We start from the raw sequence: 16,408 nt of genomic DNA, 5'->3' as shown, positions 1-16,408 counted from the left end.
CCAAACAACATGAGCTTTACAATAGTGGTAGAAAAATTATTGCAGAAAATTCAAAAGGAGAAAATTTATGCATATGTCAAAAGTCAGGAGCTGATGAGGGATAGTCAGCATTATTTTGTGTGGGGGAAATGCTGTCTCATTAATTTGATCCTGTTATCATTGATTTGAATCATTTTTGAGAAGGTAACTAAGGGAATGAAGGGAAGGGCCAGGACAAATGGATGGTAGCACTTATACTTACATACAGGGGTGTGTATTCCACCCAACTTCCTGAAGTCAATGACCAGCTCCTTTGTTTTGCTGACATTGATGCTTATGTGAGAAAACTGTTCCTGGACTACAGTTCAGCATTCAACACCATAGCTCCATCCAGATTCCACTAGAAGCTCAGAGACCTTGGCCTTGACCCTGCCTTGTGCAGCTGGATCCTGGACTTCCTGTCAGATAGCCAGCAGGTTGTAAGAGTGGGTTCCCTCACCTCCACCCCTCTGAATACAGGAGCCCCTTGGGGCTGTGTACTAAGACTCCTCCTTTACTCCCTGTATACCTATGACTGTGTCACCACCCACAGCTCTAATCTGCTAATTAAATTTGCTGACGACACTACATTGATTGGCCTTACCTCAAACAATAACAAGGTGGCCTACAGGGAAGAAGTTATCTTTCTGACACAGTGCTGTCAAGATAACAACCTCTCCCTCAATGTCACAAAAACAAAGGAGCTGGTTGTGGATTACAGGAGGAATAGAGACCGGCTCACCCCTATTGATATCAATGGATCTGGGGTTGAGAGGATAAACAGCTTCAAGTTCCTCGGCATCCACATCACCAAGGACCTCACGTGGTCTGTACACACCAGCTGTGTGGTGAAAAAGGCACAACAGCACCTCTTTCACCTCAGACAGTTGAGGTCGTTTGGTATGGGCCCCCAAATCCTAAGAACTTTCTACAGGGGCACAGTTGAGAGCATCCTTACTTGCTGCATCACTGCCTGGTATGGGAACTGTACCTCACTTAATCGCAGGACTCTGCAGAGAGTGGTGTGGACAGCCTAGCACATCTCTAGTTGTGAACTTACCATGATTCAGGACATTTACAAGAACAGGTGTGTAAAAAGGGCCCGTAGGATCACTGGGGATCACAGTCATCCCAACCACAATCTATTCCAGCTGCTACCATCCAGGAAACGGTACCGCAACATAAAAGCCAGGACCAACAGGCTCTGGGACAGCTCCTTCCACCAGGCAATCAGACTAATTAACGCATGCTGATTTGACTGTACTCTATATTACATTGACTGTTCTATTTATTATAAATTATTATAAATTACTATGATTGCACATTTAGACAGATGTAACAAAGGTTTTTACTCATGTATGTAATGGATGTAAGAAATAAAGTCAATTCAATTAAGGAAAAAGCTATGTCCAAACACCATGCCACAAGGCTATCTACCTCCTTCTAGTACTCCACCTCATTATTATTTGAGATCAAGCTGCTACGGTGACGTTACCTACAAAATTGTAGATGGAGCTGGATCAGAAATTGGCCATAGTGATGAGCGTATAAGTAGTATAGCAAGAGGTTGAGGACGCAGCCCAGCAGGCCACTGGTACAAGGATAACTGTGGAGATGTCGCTGCTTATCTTTACCAGGGATGTGGTCTGTTCGTAAGGAAGTCAAGGATCCAGTTACACTTGCTTATACGAATAACCACCTGACACAATCGGCAATCGCCTCTGATCTGAGCCAACATTTACATGCCGGGTGGCATCTAATTAATTAGCTCGTTTATTTCAGCTTTTTTCTTAAAGATGTGCTGGGTGCGTTCTGACTACCGCTGCACCACTGCATTCATCACGGCAATGTAACGGTCAGCGGCCCGGAGGTTGGGGACAACTGCTTAAACTATGAAGCTGCCCTCGCCACAGAAACCGATGAAACCACCCATGACTACCTTTAAATTCCACTTTCATCACCATTGTCCAGTGCTTTCTGTTTCAGCTTATTAAAAAGACTGACTGATTTCTCCTTAAGTATAAGAAAACTCAACGGAACACCACGCTTTGTACACCCATCAATCCACTCAAGCAATAGACTTTGCATTTTATCCATTATTGGATGCCGACCAAGACAGACCACTTTGCTACGAGCAGAACCAACCATAACATTGGCAGCTTTCAAAATTCTCTCTCTGCGTATAAATAGTGCGAATGGTGGATGCAGGCAAGTTCAACATGCGGACAATGTCCTTACTTCGTTCACCACGAACTAAACGTTTAATTATATCTAGTTTTACACTAGGTAAAGCGAGCTCTTTTAGGCTTTTCCAATACCTTAGAACTCATCTTGCTAATGGATGTACAAAATAAATCGAGATAAGGCACATGTTTAAGCAATGCCGGCTTGAATGCAGTTCCCGGGGAGGAGCTTGGCTGTTCGGGCACGCGCTGCCTTTTTTCGTAACAGTGAAAACACCTTCTGTTAGCGAAAACAGGTAACTAATGTAGGTCTTTCATAACAGCGAGGTTTTGTAAAGCAAACGTTCGGAAAACAGGGGCCACCTGTACATAAGCTTGTGGCTGACACGAAAAATGGTGGTGTTGGGAAGACTGTCTAAGACTCCAGTATGATAACGATTAAATGAAAAAATATGCAGTGTTGGCAGATAGAATGTAATCCTGAGAAGTTCAAGGTAATGCATTTTTGGGAAGTCAGATAGGAATAGGACATATTGTAATTAGTAATCCACTAAGGAATGTTGATAAGTAGAAGTACCCCAGGGTTCAAGTCCATAGTTCTCTGAAAGTGGCATTGCACGTAGATAGGGCCATGAATAACCTCTCAACTTTTATATTCTATGCCCAATTTCATAAAATGGAATTAGAATATAAAAGTTGAAAGGATATGTTGCAATATTACAAAACACTGGTTAGATCTCACTTGGAGTATTCTGTGTACTTGTGGTCACATTATAGGAAAAATGTGATTCGCTGTGGAGAAGGAGAGAGCATAGAGGAGATTTGCCTGGATTGGATGGCAAATTGTGGGGAGAGACTGGATACGCTGGGCGTGTTTCCCCGGTTCAATAGAGGCCAACAACTGAAGAATATAAGATTTACAAGAGGCATAGTTAAGATAATAATATATTTTAATTGTGGTAGGGGTTTCAAACACAACAGGGTATAGATTTAAGATAGATTTTAAAGGGAATCGGGGGGGATTTTGTTTTTAAAACAGTCTAGAAATCACTGACAGATGAAGTGGTGCAAATAGATTTAAGAGACATGTAGACAGGCACTTGATTAGACATGGCATAAAGAGATACAGTCCAAATGCAAGCAAATGGGATTAGTGTAGAAGGGCAAAAAGGCCACCATTGATGTGATGGGCTGAAAGTCCTGTTTCTATGCTGGATGGCCAGGAGTCTATAATTTGTGCATTTCTGAAGATTTATGCTAAAGCTTAAAAGTACACAGCATTGATACCTTTAGGAATGCATTGCAGAATCTGATTATATGATAAAGTTAAGGAAGATGCAGAATGGCATGAGAACATTTGGTCTAAATAATAAAACTTTTATTATGGCATTTAACATAATTATCTCTAGACTGAAACACTTGACCGAATTCAGCCTGCTGCTAATGGTCCACATTCGAATGCACACAACTGAACCAAATATGGTGTGAGACAAGCTAGTTTTGGCCTCCAGAAAGAAGTATTTGGTGATGTGTACTAAGGTCTCAGTGACATAGAAAATAAAACATAGAATAGTATAGTTCAGACTTTTGTGGCCCATAATGCTGTGCCGACCTTTTAAACGACTAAGATTAACCTAACCCTTCCCTCCCACACAGCCCTCCGTATTTTTTTTCCACCCATGTGCCTAAGAGTCTCTTTAATGTCCCTAATGAATCTGCTTCCAACACCACATTCCTGGCACCTACCACTCTTGTGTATGAAAAACCTACTTCTGACATCTCCCCCTATACTTTACCCCAAGAACCTTAAAGTTATGCCCCATCAAATTAACCATTTCACCCCTGACAAAGTCTCTGGCAGTCCACTATATCTACAGTATACCTCGTATCATATTATATATCTCTATCAATTTACCCCTCATATCCTTTGCTCCAAGGGGGAAAAAAAGCTGTATATCATTAAACTTATCCACACAAGACATGCTCTCTAATCCAGGCAACAACTTGGCAAATTTTCTCTGCACCCCCTCTAAAACCTTTACATCCTTCCTACAATGAGGCAACCAGAACTGAACACAATACTCCAAGTCTAACCACAGTTACAGAGTTGCAACAATACCTCACGGCTCTTAAACTTAATCCCTCGAACAGTGAAGGCCAACACACCATATGCCTTCTTAACCATCCCACAACTGCAGCTTTGAGGGATCTACGGACATGAAACCCTCTGTTCCTCCACACTACTAAGAATCCTAAAATTAACCTTGTACTCTGCCTTCAAGTTTGATTTTCAAAAGTGTATCACTTCACTTTTTCAGGTCCAACTCCTGCCACCTCAGTCAGCCCTGCATCTGAAAAGTGCTCCTGTGTTATCTATGACAACTTTCTACACTATTCACAACTCCACCAACTTTTTGTGTCATCTGTAAACTTACTAACCCACTCTTCCACTTCCTCATCTAAGACATTGAGAAAAATCACAACAGGAGTTCCAGAACAGATCATTGTGGAACATCATTTGTCACCAATCTCCAGGAAAAATACACTCCATCTACCATCACTGTCTGCTACGTGGGCAAGTCAATTCTGAATTCAATGAGTAGGCCTCAGGTCACTCCTCCTCAAAGATCCACCAGCCTTTCAGATAGCAAGGCTGGCAGTAGAATCCTGTCTTCTGTCAAAGTTACCAACATTTTAAAGTGATTCTGATATTCAACTTTTAAAATTTTAGTGATAATTGTAAAATTTAAGAATTGTAGGTTAAAAACTAGAAACACTAAAATCATGTGACTAGTGGTTTGAAACTAGTAAAAATAAAAGTTTTCCACTTAATGAAGACTCAAATACATGGAGTCTCTAATCCTGATGCCAAAGTTAAGATTTCTTAGCACACCCAGGCTCCACCATTGGTCTCAGTATGGGGGACAGTAATGGAACAAACAGTTGGTGTGCTGACATATTACTTAGTTCAGAACAGCTAAACATTGGAGAAGGCATATGAAAACCTGATTGGGTTAAATGCAGGTCCTGAAGACAAAGATATGATTAATTCCACTCATATTTAACTTACCCACTATAGCATGCAATCTTAATTTTGTTTAAAGCCTGATGGGCTTTTAATGACATTTTCTTGGTTTGTTATGCATTTTCAAATAAAACTTGATACTTACCTTGACATTTTCCACCTGAATCCAGTAATTTGCTTAGATCTTGGGTATACTTCTCAATTAGTTTTTCAATATTGCTTTCATTGGAAGTACTTCTTTCCTCACTGGTGCTAAAAACATTACTTTGGGCCTTCATTGTATACTGGTATTCAGGAAATGAAGGTGGCAAACTCCATATGCATACAGGCGAAGTAGGAGTTGACTGTCTACTAGGAATGTTGTCAATGGTACATTCATGGTCACCTGCTGAAAATAAAGTAATATGAACAGTATTCTAATAACTCAGTAATTTTCAGTATGGACATAACACATTTTGGATTACAAAAGTCACCTATAGAAAATATCTTTTTAAAAAAAAAAGGCTGAATATTCAGAAATGTTATTTAGGATTTAAGGCACAACAATAGAAACATACAAACTCTACAGCATAATACAGACCCTTCGGCCCACAAAGCTGTGCTGAACACATCCTTACCTTAGAAATTACCTAGGGTTACCCATAGCCCTCTATTCTTCTGAGCTCCATGTACTTGTCCAGGAGTCTCTTAAAAGACCCTATCGTATCCGCCTTCACCTGCAGCCCATTCCATACTCAGCACTCTCTGCGTAAAAAAAAAACTTACCCCGAACATCTTCTCTGTACCTATGTCCAAGCACCTCTCGTGCTAACCATTTCAGCCCTGGGAAAAAGCCTCTGACTATCCACACAATGTCTCTCATCATCTTCTACACCTCTATCAGGTCACCTCTCATCCTCCGTCGCTCCAAGGAAAAAAGGCCCACTTCACTCAACCTATTCTCATAAGGCATGCTCCCCAATCCAGGCAACAACCTTGTAAATCTCCTCTGCAACCTTTCTATGGTTTCCACATCCTTCCTGTAGTGACGCGACCAGAACTGAGCACAGTACTCCAAGTAGGGTCTGACCAGGGTCCTCTATAGCTGCAACGATATCTCTCGGCTCCTAAACTCAATACCACAATTGATGAAGGCCAATGCACTGTATGCCTTCTTAACCAGAGTCAACCTGTGCAGCAGCTTTGAGTGTCCTATGGACTCAGACCCCAAGATCGCTCTGATTCTCCACACTGCCAAGGGTCTTACCATTAATGCTGTTATTCTGCCATCATATTTGACCTACCAAAATGAACCACCTCACACTTATCTGGCTTGAACGCCATCTGCCACTTCGCAGCCCATTTTGCATCCTATCAATGTCCCACTGTAACCTCTGACAGCCCTCCACACTATCCACAACACCCCCAACCTTAGTGTCATCAGCAAATTTACTAACCCATCCCTCCACTTCCTCATCCAGGTCATTTATAAAAATCACAAAGAGTAGGGGTCCCAGAACAGATCCGGCACTTATATTGTTAAATACTAGAAGAAACTAGATATTTTTTTAAAAAATCTATGTTACAAACCTGAATTTAAGGGACCAGGAGCTGTTTGTTCATGCAAAGGAAAACTTCCAGTGGACAATGTTGTGGTAGATGTTTGATCTACTTCACAGGTTTTTTCAACAGCATTAAAACATGAGTCCTTTGAATAGTGAGGAAATACCTACAAGCACAAAAAAAAGTTAAAGCACAATGATAGTATTAAAAACAGAATATCTTGTTGCAAATAACTGTAACCACAAATTTCAGGAAGAGAATTATTTCCATTTTGTTTGATTTTTTTTTGTGATGTAGGCTTCACTGGCAAGATCAACACTCACCACACATTAATCATTGCCCTCAGAAAAGTGGTGGTGAACAAGTGCTTCAATCCATCCTCCAAAGGCAACCCCACAATGTTGCTATGTAGAGTATGCTAGAATTTAGATCCAGTGATGTTAATTTCTACTCTGATTAATCACTTTCTTGATGAAATTAAAATGACTGGATGGCAACTATCTGAAACGACCAGCAAATAGGATAGTTCTAGACTTGTACTTAAATTTATAGTTATCCCAATCTATGGAAAGGTGCCGCAAAAGGAGCTGATTGAAGAATGAAACACGAGACTTAATGTGTCACTTCCACATCATCATCATCTTTGGAATGGAAAGCACTGAGAGCATGAAATAATCAGCTTTTCCTCCAAGTCATATGACATACAGTAACTTGAAAAAGTATTCAACCCCACAACTAATTTCACATTTAACTGTCTCGCTTTCTAAATTTAAAATATATTGCAGTAAGATTTTTGAGCTAATCTACAAAATATTGTGCATGTCAAATCAAAAAGAAAAATTCTAAAACCTGTCAATCTACCAAAAATTTAACAACCAAAATTGAAGCTGAAAAAGTATTCATCCCTTTTAATTACTGTATACAGGTGCATTACTGTATGTTATCTTACATCTCACTCAATTTGTTAATGTATCAAATTGTAGCCACTGCCCTCGCCCGCCCCCCCCCCCCCATAAGGTTCCAACAGTGTGGTATATCTTCAACACACCAAACCAAAATAAAGACAAAAGAGCATTCAAGGCAAGTTGGGGAAGTGGCAATAGAGAAGTACAACTCTGGGGAAGGGTACATGACCTTCTTAAAAGCACTGAACAAACCTTGGAGCTCAGTGTAGTCCATTGTGGCAAGAGGGGAAAAATATGAAACCACAGCCACACTGCCTAGGTCAAGACGCTCCTCCAAACTTAGCCGCTGCAGAAGAAAGGCACTTGCAAGAGGGGTTACTGAGATGCCAACAGTCACTTCGAGTGAGCTGCAGAAGTCAGTGGCAACTGGAGATGAAGTTCATGGTTCCACAATCTCCAAGGCCTTGCACAAAGGGTATTTATGGAAGAGTGGAAAGGAAGAAGCCCTGGCTAATAATAAAAACAAAATATCTTTGCCCATCAGGACTTTGTAAAGCATCACCTAGATGATACTGTAAAGATGTGGAAGGTGGTCTAAAGTGGAACTTTTTGACCTCAATACTAAGTGGTACGTGTGGCGTAAATCTAATACTTGACATCAGTCTGGTAACACCATCCCTACTATAAAGTATGGTGAAGGTAGCATCACCCTGTGGGAACGCTTTTCAGCAGCAGGGACTGGAGGTCTGATCAGGATTGAAGGGAAGATGAATGCTGCAAAATACAGAGAAATCCTGGCTAAAAACCCATTAGCCTCTGCCAGAAAGCTTAAACTAGGGAGGAATAAGTCTTTCATCAGGACACAACCCAAAGAACACTGCCAGAGCAACTATGGAGTGGTTTCAGATAAAGAAAATTGATGCCTTTGAGTCAGAGTCCTGACCTTACCAAATCAAACATCTCTAGCAAAACCTCAAGATTGTTGGCCACCACCACTCCAACTAACCTGGCACAGCTTGAGCAATCTTGCAGAGGAATATACAACATGTGCAAAGCTAAAAGAGATTTATCTAAAAACTACTACTGGCTGTTATAGCTGCGAGAAGTGGTTCAACTAAGTACTGAGCAAAGGGGGATAAATTAATTTTGAAAAATTTTGTTTTTCTTGCTTTACAATTTTCCTTGTTTTTATGTGGGGGGGGGTGGAACGAGGAACATGTGTTTCACAAATAAAAATTCTCAGCTAAATTGATCAAAATCCTTGGTTTGTAATACAGTTTCCCCCACCATCCGAAGGTAGAGCGTTCCTATGAAACAGTTCGTAAGCCGAAATGTCGTAAAGCGAAGCAGCAATTACCATTTATTTATATGGGAACATTTTGTGAGCGTTAGCAGACCCAAAAATAACCTACCAAATCATGCCAAATAACACATAAAACCTACAATAACAGTAACATATAGTAAAAGCAGGAATGATATGATAAATACACAGCCTATATGAAGTAGAAATACTTTCTCACAATCATTGCCAGCACAGACCTCCATAGCGAAGATCTCACGCAAGCGCCGTCGGCAGAAAATCTCATGCAAGCGCTGTTGGCAAAAACACTCTCTCCAGTAACCTTTAAGCTATGAAGCTGCCAAATCATACCAAATAACACGTAAAAATACACAGCCGAAATAAAGTAGAAATAATGTATGTACAGTGTAGTATCACTTACCGGAATCGGGACAGCGCAGAGCACACTGATGATGGTCTGTTAGGCTGAGTTGTCGCAGGCTGGGTGGTGCAGTGGCCCCCACCCTCCGGGCCACCAACCGATACATTGCCGCGAAGCACGCAGGGGTCCAGCGGTAGCTGGGATGCACCCAGCACATCTTTAAGAAAAAAGCTGAAATAAACATGCTAATTAATTACATGTGGGGCAGCAACTAATTAATTAGCATGTTTATTTCGGCTTTTTTCTTAAAGATGTGCTGTGTGCCTCCCAGCTACTGCTGCATTCTCCGCATTTGACTGCTGAGCCTCGTGCATTTTTCTATCATACAGTTCTTTGCAAGGACTCAAACCAGCTTGCAAATATCCCCCAAACCTACGTACCTTTCAAAATTAAAGTCCTACTTTATCATTACTCATTCGGTTTCGATTGTTATCCTTTCCTCTTCCAATTGCATCAGCTCTTCATCTATCAGTTCTTGGTCATGGGATGCCAAAACCTCTTCAACATCATCTTCATCAACTTCCACAAGCCAAACTCACTTTGTCCTTGCTTCGTTCACCACGATTTAAACGCTTAATTATGTCTAGCTTTGCGCTAAGTGTAACACCCTTACGAGCTCTTTCAGGCTTTTCTGACACCATAGAACTCATCTTGCAAACGACTGCTCACAGACACTTGTTAAAGCAATGCTGGCGAGAATGCCGTTCTGAATCCGGGGAGAGCGGCTGCTCAGGGCGCGCACTGCTTTTCATCGCGCATTGAATTTTTTTCGTAACAGTGAAAGCACCTTCTGAAAGCGAAAACAGGGTACCAATGTAGGTCTTTCGTAACAGTGAGGTTTCGTAAAGTGAACGTTCGAAAAGCAGGGGACACCTGTACATTTCAGTGAACAAAAGGTTGCGGGCTGAATACTTCCACAAGGCACTGTACTTCATTTGAGAAATGCACTGAAAATATTCAGTTTTATAGAAATCATATTTAATAAGGAAAATCACATCAAAGTAATTCACAGGAAAATGTGCAAAATTTGATGATACCACTTAAGATACTGAGGCCAATAACAAAAATATAGTGACAACAGTAGGTCTTAAAGAACCACTTAGAGATATTGTCTGAAGGCATACTGATGATTGCAAGATGTCCAATTCCATTTAAAACTCCTCAGCAAATAAAGCTGTTCGTGCCTGCACGCAGCAAGAGCTAGACTCCGTGGGCTAGTAAATGATAATTAAGATTTGTGCCATTTATAATTGACCAACCCCAATACAGGTAAATTTATTCACCAAGCATTAACATCCTTTGACATTGCCTTCATTCAATCACACAAGAGCATCTTTGTGGGTCAGCATTGACCATAAACGTAACTGGACTAGCGACGTAAATACCACGCTGCAAAAGCAGGATGGAAGCTAGGTATCTTGCAGTGAATAACTCACTTCCTAATAAAATCACCAACTCCTTTCCACCATCTTCAAGCTATGAGTCAGGAGTGCAGATGAATAAAACTTCACTCAAGCATGACACAACCCAGGCAAACAGTCCACTTGATTAGTATGCAATCAACTGCACACTACCCTAAACGTTCAATTCCTCCATTGCTCATGCCAATATAAAAGACACATTAGTTTCTCATTTTGGCAGCTCCAACATTTCTTAAACCAAATAACTCTTACCAAAAACATGAAGAGCAAACCTACTGGAACATTATCACTGACAGATTCACCTGTAAGTCACACACCATTTTGACTTGGAAGTATATTGCTGTTCTCCATCAACACCACAGCCAAATCCCAGAAATCCCCTCTGGATTCCATCGGGATTAATGATAAAAATACCACATCATTGTGACATTATTATCATAAGGAGGACATGATTTCAAAGCAATGGCTCAGCATTACCTCCTAAAGGTAAACTACGAATGGTCAATGAATTCTAGCCTTCCCATCAGTGCTCAGATCCCCAAAAAACAAGTGAATTGCAAGAAAATTTAGGTACGGAATCCCAGTTTGTTTTGATGAAGGATACTGACCTAATACTGTGCAGCCTGTGAGTGTTTCCAATATTTTCTGTTTTTATTTCAGACTTTAGAGCTTTGGCAGCTTATGGCAGATACCAATGACAGAGCAATTCAAAGCAAGGATATTTGAAGTCAGAATTAGATGGGTACAGAAAACTCAAGGGGAATGGTGGGTTGAAGGTGTCTATACACAGAAGGATGGATGAAGTGATGGAGAAATTTTAAAACAAGGAAATAATTCATAATAAGCCGCCACTCAACTAGGAGTCAATGTAGTTTGCAAGTACGGTGACAGAAGAATAGGAAACACACTGAAATTTTAACATCTGGTTAGTGTTCGTGTGGAAGCGTCAGAAATGGGTGGTCTTGGATGGGCTCAGATGAGTGATCCAAACTTTATCTTGAGTTCAGATATGCACCAAAATTGCATATCATCTGGCTCAGGCATGGAGAGCTGCCAGAAAGACAGCGTCAATGCACATGAATAGATTTTTGTTTTCTGAGAACCAAAATACTAAGACTTCTGTCTTCCTAATAATTAGGACACTACACAGATGCTGACAGTTCAATGTACATGGTAATCCAAACTGTCCGTTTAATCAAGTTCTGGAATGGCATTAACTTATCTGTTATTTTAGTAAATAACAATATTGCAAAGTAGGTTAAAATGTTGGGATCAGATGAATATTTTAAACATAAAAAAATCAAAACAATTTCAAAAAGCAAGCAGTGACTTAGTCTTACTATAAGTTGTAATCATACTCTGAGGCTCACACTAACACCGAGTACTTGATGTAATAAACCATTTAAAAGCCTGTGCTTCCAACTTAAATTTTATCTAAAATCACAAATTTCCAAGTATACTTGAGTGATTGCAGCTACCATAGAAATTACCTTGTATTGACGTTATTATTTCCTTTAAAATTCTTTATGGAAGATTTGAATGCCAAGTTAGAAATATGATGACGTCTAACTAAAATTATAATAACCATGCAACAAAATGCTACTTCTAAAGGTGGATTGAAAGAAAATTTGCCCCAAAAAGTTCCATACATTTTACTAGTGAATAAATTTCCATAAAAATGTTAGAAAAAACGCTAGTCATGGTCATCTATATCCAGATCAGTAATTCCCAAGATTTCTGAGCTGCTAACGCTAATTAGAGCCAGAGTCATAGTGCTGACTTGAGAGACAGATTTTGAATGGTTGATTGAGATGGGGAAATAATAAAATAACATAGCATAAAGCAATGAATCATATTATTAAGAGAAACATATAAATGAGCCAATTATAAACCACTGAGCTCAGTTCAAGTGTAGTGAATATTACTGAAGGTATCTTTGAATACCACTAAGTGCTTACATCATTGCTCAGTATAAAAGTCTCAGTTAAGCAACAGCCAGTCACACATGCAAATAATGCATTCCACGCAAAATACAATCCACAAAAGCCACACAAAAGCATACAAAATATTGAGCTCAGTTCAAGTGTAGTGAACATCACAATTTTAGAAATCAGTGTGAATGTTTACATCATTGCTCAGTACACACACACACACACACACACACACACACACACACACACACACACACACACACACACACACACACGTACGTTCTGCTTCTCTGGTCACTGCACCAATCATTCATTATTTAGTTCAAATAATGATCAGATTTGGCTATTTTTCATCACTGACCCACTGAACATCTCAGTAGATCTCAGAAGAAAAACCACGCAGAACAAAATGCTTTTGAAAAATGGAACATTCGTCCAGGCAAGACAGCTTCTCTCTCTAAATTATAAGTTGTTAATTTTTGTGTTTAATGTTTCATTAAAGACAAGGCAGCAATTTAAAAATCTTATGTTAAGAATGCCAATCATATCTTCTGGACACATGACACCCATTTTACAGCCAATGAAGTATTCCAAGTATGGTCACTGCTCACTGCAGTAATATAGAAAACTTGACAGGATTATTTTTCATTCTTTCAACAAGGTGGTTAGAAGCAGCCAAGGTAAGGAGAAAAACACTAAGTCACCTCAATTCACAGACCCAATTTCAAGGAAATAGTATGAAGAAAAATCACTCCCCTGTGTGCCTATACAACCCTAGAGAGTGGCTTGTTTCGGTGTATCCTTTACCAAAAACTGAACCTCTGAACTATGTGAACTGAGTCACAATCTACAATATTCCTAGCTGTCTCTACAAGAAAGGCAGGCAGCAACATAAGGCACCATTATCCCCCTGTCACAAATTACCTTTTCCTACATTATTATACTGCTTCATAAGTACTTGATTAGTACTAGTGTATCTGGAATATGGCAAGGTATTATTAACACACACCCATGTAGATGCTCTGGTATTGACTTAGCGCTCAGCATGTATTTCCAGGAATGACCACTTAAGGAATCAGCACTAGAAGGAGCTCTTCTGGCATTATATGGAAGGGCTAGATTGGTAGATCTGCCGTACTGGGCAGAAGACCTTACATTCCCTTTTATGTGTATTCATATGTGTGGATGAATGAGAATTAAACTAAGAGCAGAGACTGGAATCTTCAGGTAACCCTGTCCTCTACACTGCTGTACCAGGAATTTGGTACAATCAAAGCCCTCTCGTGGTATTCTCCCTGCAATGAATTGTTCTGTATCTCTGTGTGGAGAGGTTACCTGTGAGGGCTGGTGTTGGGTGATCTTTGAATTCAGTGCTGCAACCTGGACAAAGAGCTACATCCTGTATAGCATGGTGAATGCACTAATTGCAAAAATAGACTATAAACTCTACTTGTAAAAATGACATACAACAAAAACTGTATATGGCTTTCTTTATTTTCATACTTGCATTTAATTTCTTCTTTCTTAGTGTTTTCAGGTGTATATATTGCAGCGTTAGTACAAGACCATGTCACTTCTTTAAGCATTGCACACTCAAATGTTTGCAAGGCTTTTCCACTGAGCTTAGCCTCTTAATTTCATGTGTTTCTAGCAGCACAATGTTCTTCTTGATTCACGTCCCTGGGAACAGCCATGGATCAGAGTCCTCTGTAATGCACTTGTTTAGGACAAACCTCAACAAGAACCCTTTCACTCTTTCAAGATCCACAGTCCACAAGGGTGATGATGATCCTATGGTCATCACAACTGTCGAGGGTAATGCAAGCTGCAGGTGAGACACTAAGATAGATCAGAAGGGTAGGGTTCCTTACTGCCAGCCAAGCAAGGTGCCAAACTGACATGGTGAGAGTAGATGATTGCAGGAGATGAGCATTGGCAGCACCAGCTCCAACTGCTGAAAGACCATCTAGACCCTGTAGTTTTTCTTATCATAGAAACATAGAAAATAGGTGCAGGAGTAGGCCATTTGGCCCTTCGAGCCTGCACCGCCATTTATCATGATCATGGCTGATCATCCAACTCAGAACCCCGCCCCAGCCTTCCCTCCATACCCCCTGACCCCCGTAGCCACAAGGGCCATATCTAACTCCCTCTTAAATATAGCCAATGAACTGGCCTCAACTGTTTCCTGTGGCAGAGAATTCCACAGATTCACCACTCTCTGTGTGAAGAAGTTTTTCCTAATCTCGGTCCTAAAAGGCTTCCCCTCTATCCTCAAACTGTGGCCCCTCGTTCTGGACTTCCCCAACATCGGGAACAATCTTCCTGCATCTAGCCTGTCCAATCCCTTTAGGGTCTTATACGTTTCAATCAGATCCCCCCTCAATCTTCTAAATTCCAACGAGTACAAGCCCAGTTCATCCAGTCTTTCTTCATATGAAAGTCCTGCCATCCCAGGAATCAATCTGGATTATCACAATCCATTTTTGGAAGTGACGAAAGCTGCTGTTGCCCCACTTTGTTTAGCTACACAGCTCTCACCAGAACAGAGATCACGCCAAGAACGCAATGCCAGTGACCACTATACATGAAAAAAATCTCCGGGCTATGCAGTCAAACATAGGATGTAACAACTTCCATCATATCTGATATGAGGCGATGAGAGAAAACGTATTTTTTTTGTTGAAACCACTCCCAGCAATGGCCTGCCTTGCCAAGCAAGCCAGCATGCAGACTTGAGCCTCACACCTTAGTGTGGTCAGCCCCTCCTCACAGTCATGGGATATCATCCCTACAGGATAATACTTTACCATAGGAGTAATAGAGGAGGACAGGATTTCCTCTAGATTGCTGGCATAGCAGTGCACAGTCCAAGAAGAGACCTTTCTCAAATTACTCTAGGACCACAATCTTTGTTACAAACTAGCATTATGTATGATTATTCTAAGCACGAAACCAGTTTATTGATCATTAAGCCAATCTAACTCTGCACAGAATTGCAAGGATTATAGTCATTCATAGTCATACAAGTGCCAGGAGAGATTAGTGGGGAGGGATGAATGGATAAGGGAATCACGAAGAAAACAATCTCTGTAGAAAGCAGAGATTGGGCTGGGGGCGGGGGCGGGTGGTGGTAAAGGTGTGTTTGGTCATAGGGTCCTGTTGAAGGTGGTAGAAGTTACAGAGAATGATGTGCTAGATGCAGAGGCCCATGGGTCAGCACTTAGCCCTGCAAGTGGAAGTGCTACTCCTGCTCACTCAAATCCTCCCTTACCTCCATTCAGAACCGAAACACTCTTTCCAGGTGATGCAACACTTCACCTGCAAATCTGTTGGGGTTGTTTACTGTATCCCGTGCTCCCGATGGGGGTTCCTTCTACATTGGTGAAACTCGATGTAGACTGTGACATTGCTTTGTTAAGCACCCTTACTACATCAGCAACAAGCAGGATTTCCAATGGCCTACCATTTTAATTCCAACCCCCATTCCAAAGTCAGTTCATGGTCTCCTCTATGCCATGATGAGGCCACTCTCAGAATGGAGGAACAAACCCTCATTTTGTGGGTCACCTCCAACCTGATGGCATGAATACTGATTTATCTAACATTTGGTAATTTTCCCCCTCCCTCTTCTTTCATTTCCCACTCTGGCTCCCCTCTTC

At 40.9% G+C, this 16,408-nt stretch overlaps 1 protein-coding gene and 2 non-coding genes across 11 annotated transcripts in view; all 3 read right to left on the bottom strand.

Annotated features, from left to right (window-relative positions):
* cep295 (centrosomal protein 295) overlaps nucleotides 1-16,408 on the bottom strand; it is a 102,021-nt gene that overhangs the window by 23,578 nt on the left and 62,035 nt on the right. For 8 of the 9 annotated variants that reach the window (XM_072263380.1, XM_072263385.1, XM_072263384.1 and 5 more), the window contains exons 19-20: nucleotides 6,796-6,934; nucleotides 5,372-5,614 (exon numbers count right to left, since the gene is read on the bottom strand). In XM_072263380.1, the coding sequence (XP_072119481.1) occupies nucleotides 5,372-5,614; nucleotides 6,796-6,934 (382 nt within the window). The remainder of the gene's footprint in view (nucleotides 1-5,371; nucleotides 5,615-6,795; nucleotides 6,935-16,408) is intronic. The other variant, XM_072263382.1, reaches the window with a different exon arrangement.
* Nucleotides 12,885-12,952, bottom strand: LOC140201044 (small nucleolar RNA U2-30). The gene has a single exon (XR_011886771.1). It is a non-coding gene; the product is annotated as a small nucleolar RNA U2-30 (small nucleolar RNA).
* On the bottom strand, nucleotides 13,036-13,108 carry LOC140201045 (small nucleolar RNA U2-19). The gene has a single exon (XR_011886772.1). It is a non-coding gene; the product is annotated as a small nucleolar RNA U2-19 (small nucleolar RNA).

This window comes from Mobula birostris, chromosome 7 (assembly GCF_030028105.1).
Source record: "Mobula birostris isolate sMobBir1 chromosome 7, sMobBir1.hap1, whole genome shotgun sequence".
In the NCBI taxonomy this organism is placed as follows: Eukaryota; Metazoa; Chordata; class Chondrichthyes; order Myliobatiformes; family Myliobatidae; genus Mobula; species Mobula birostris.
This window is presented reverse-complemented; position numbering and strand designations above follow the sequence as displayed.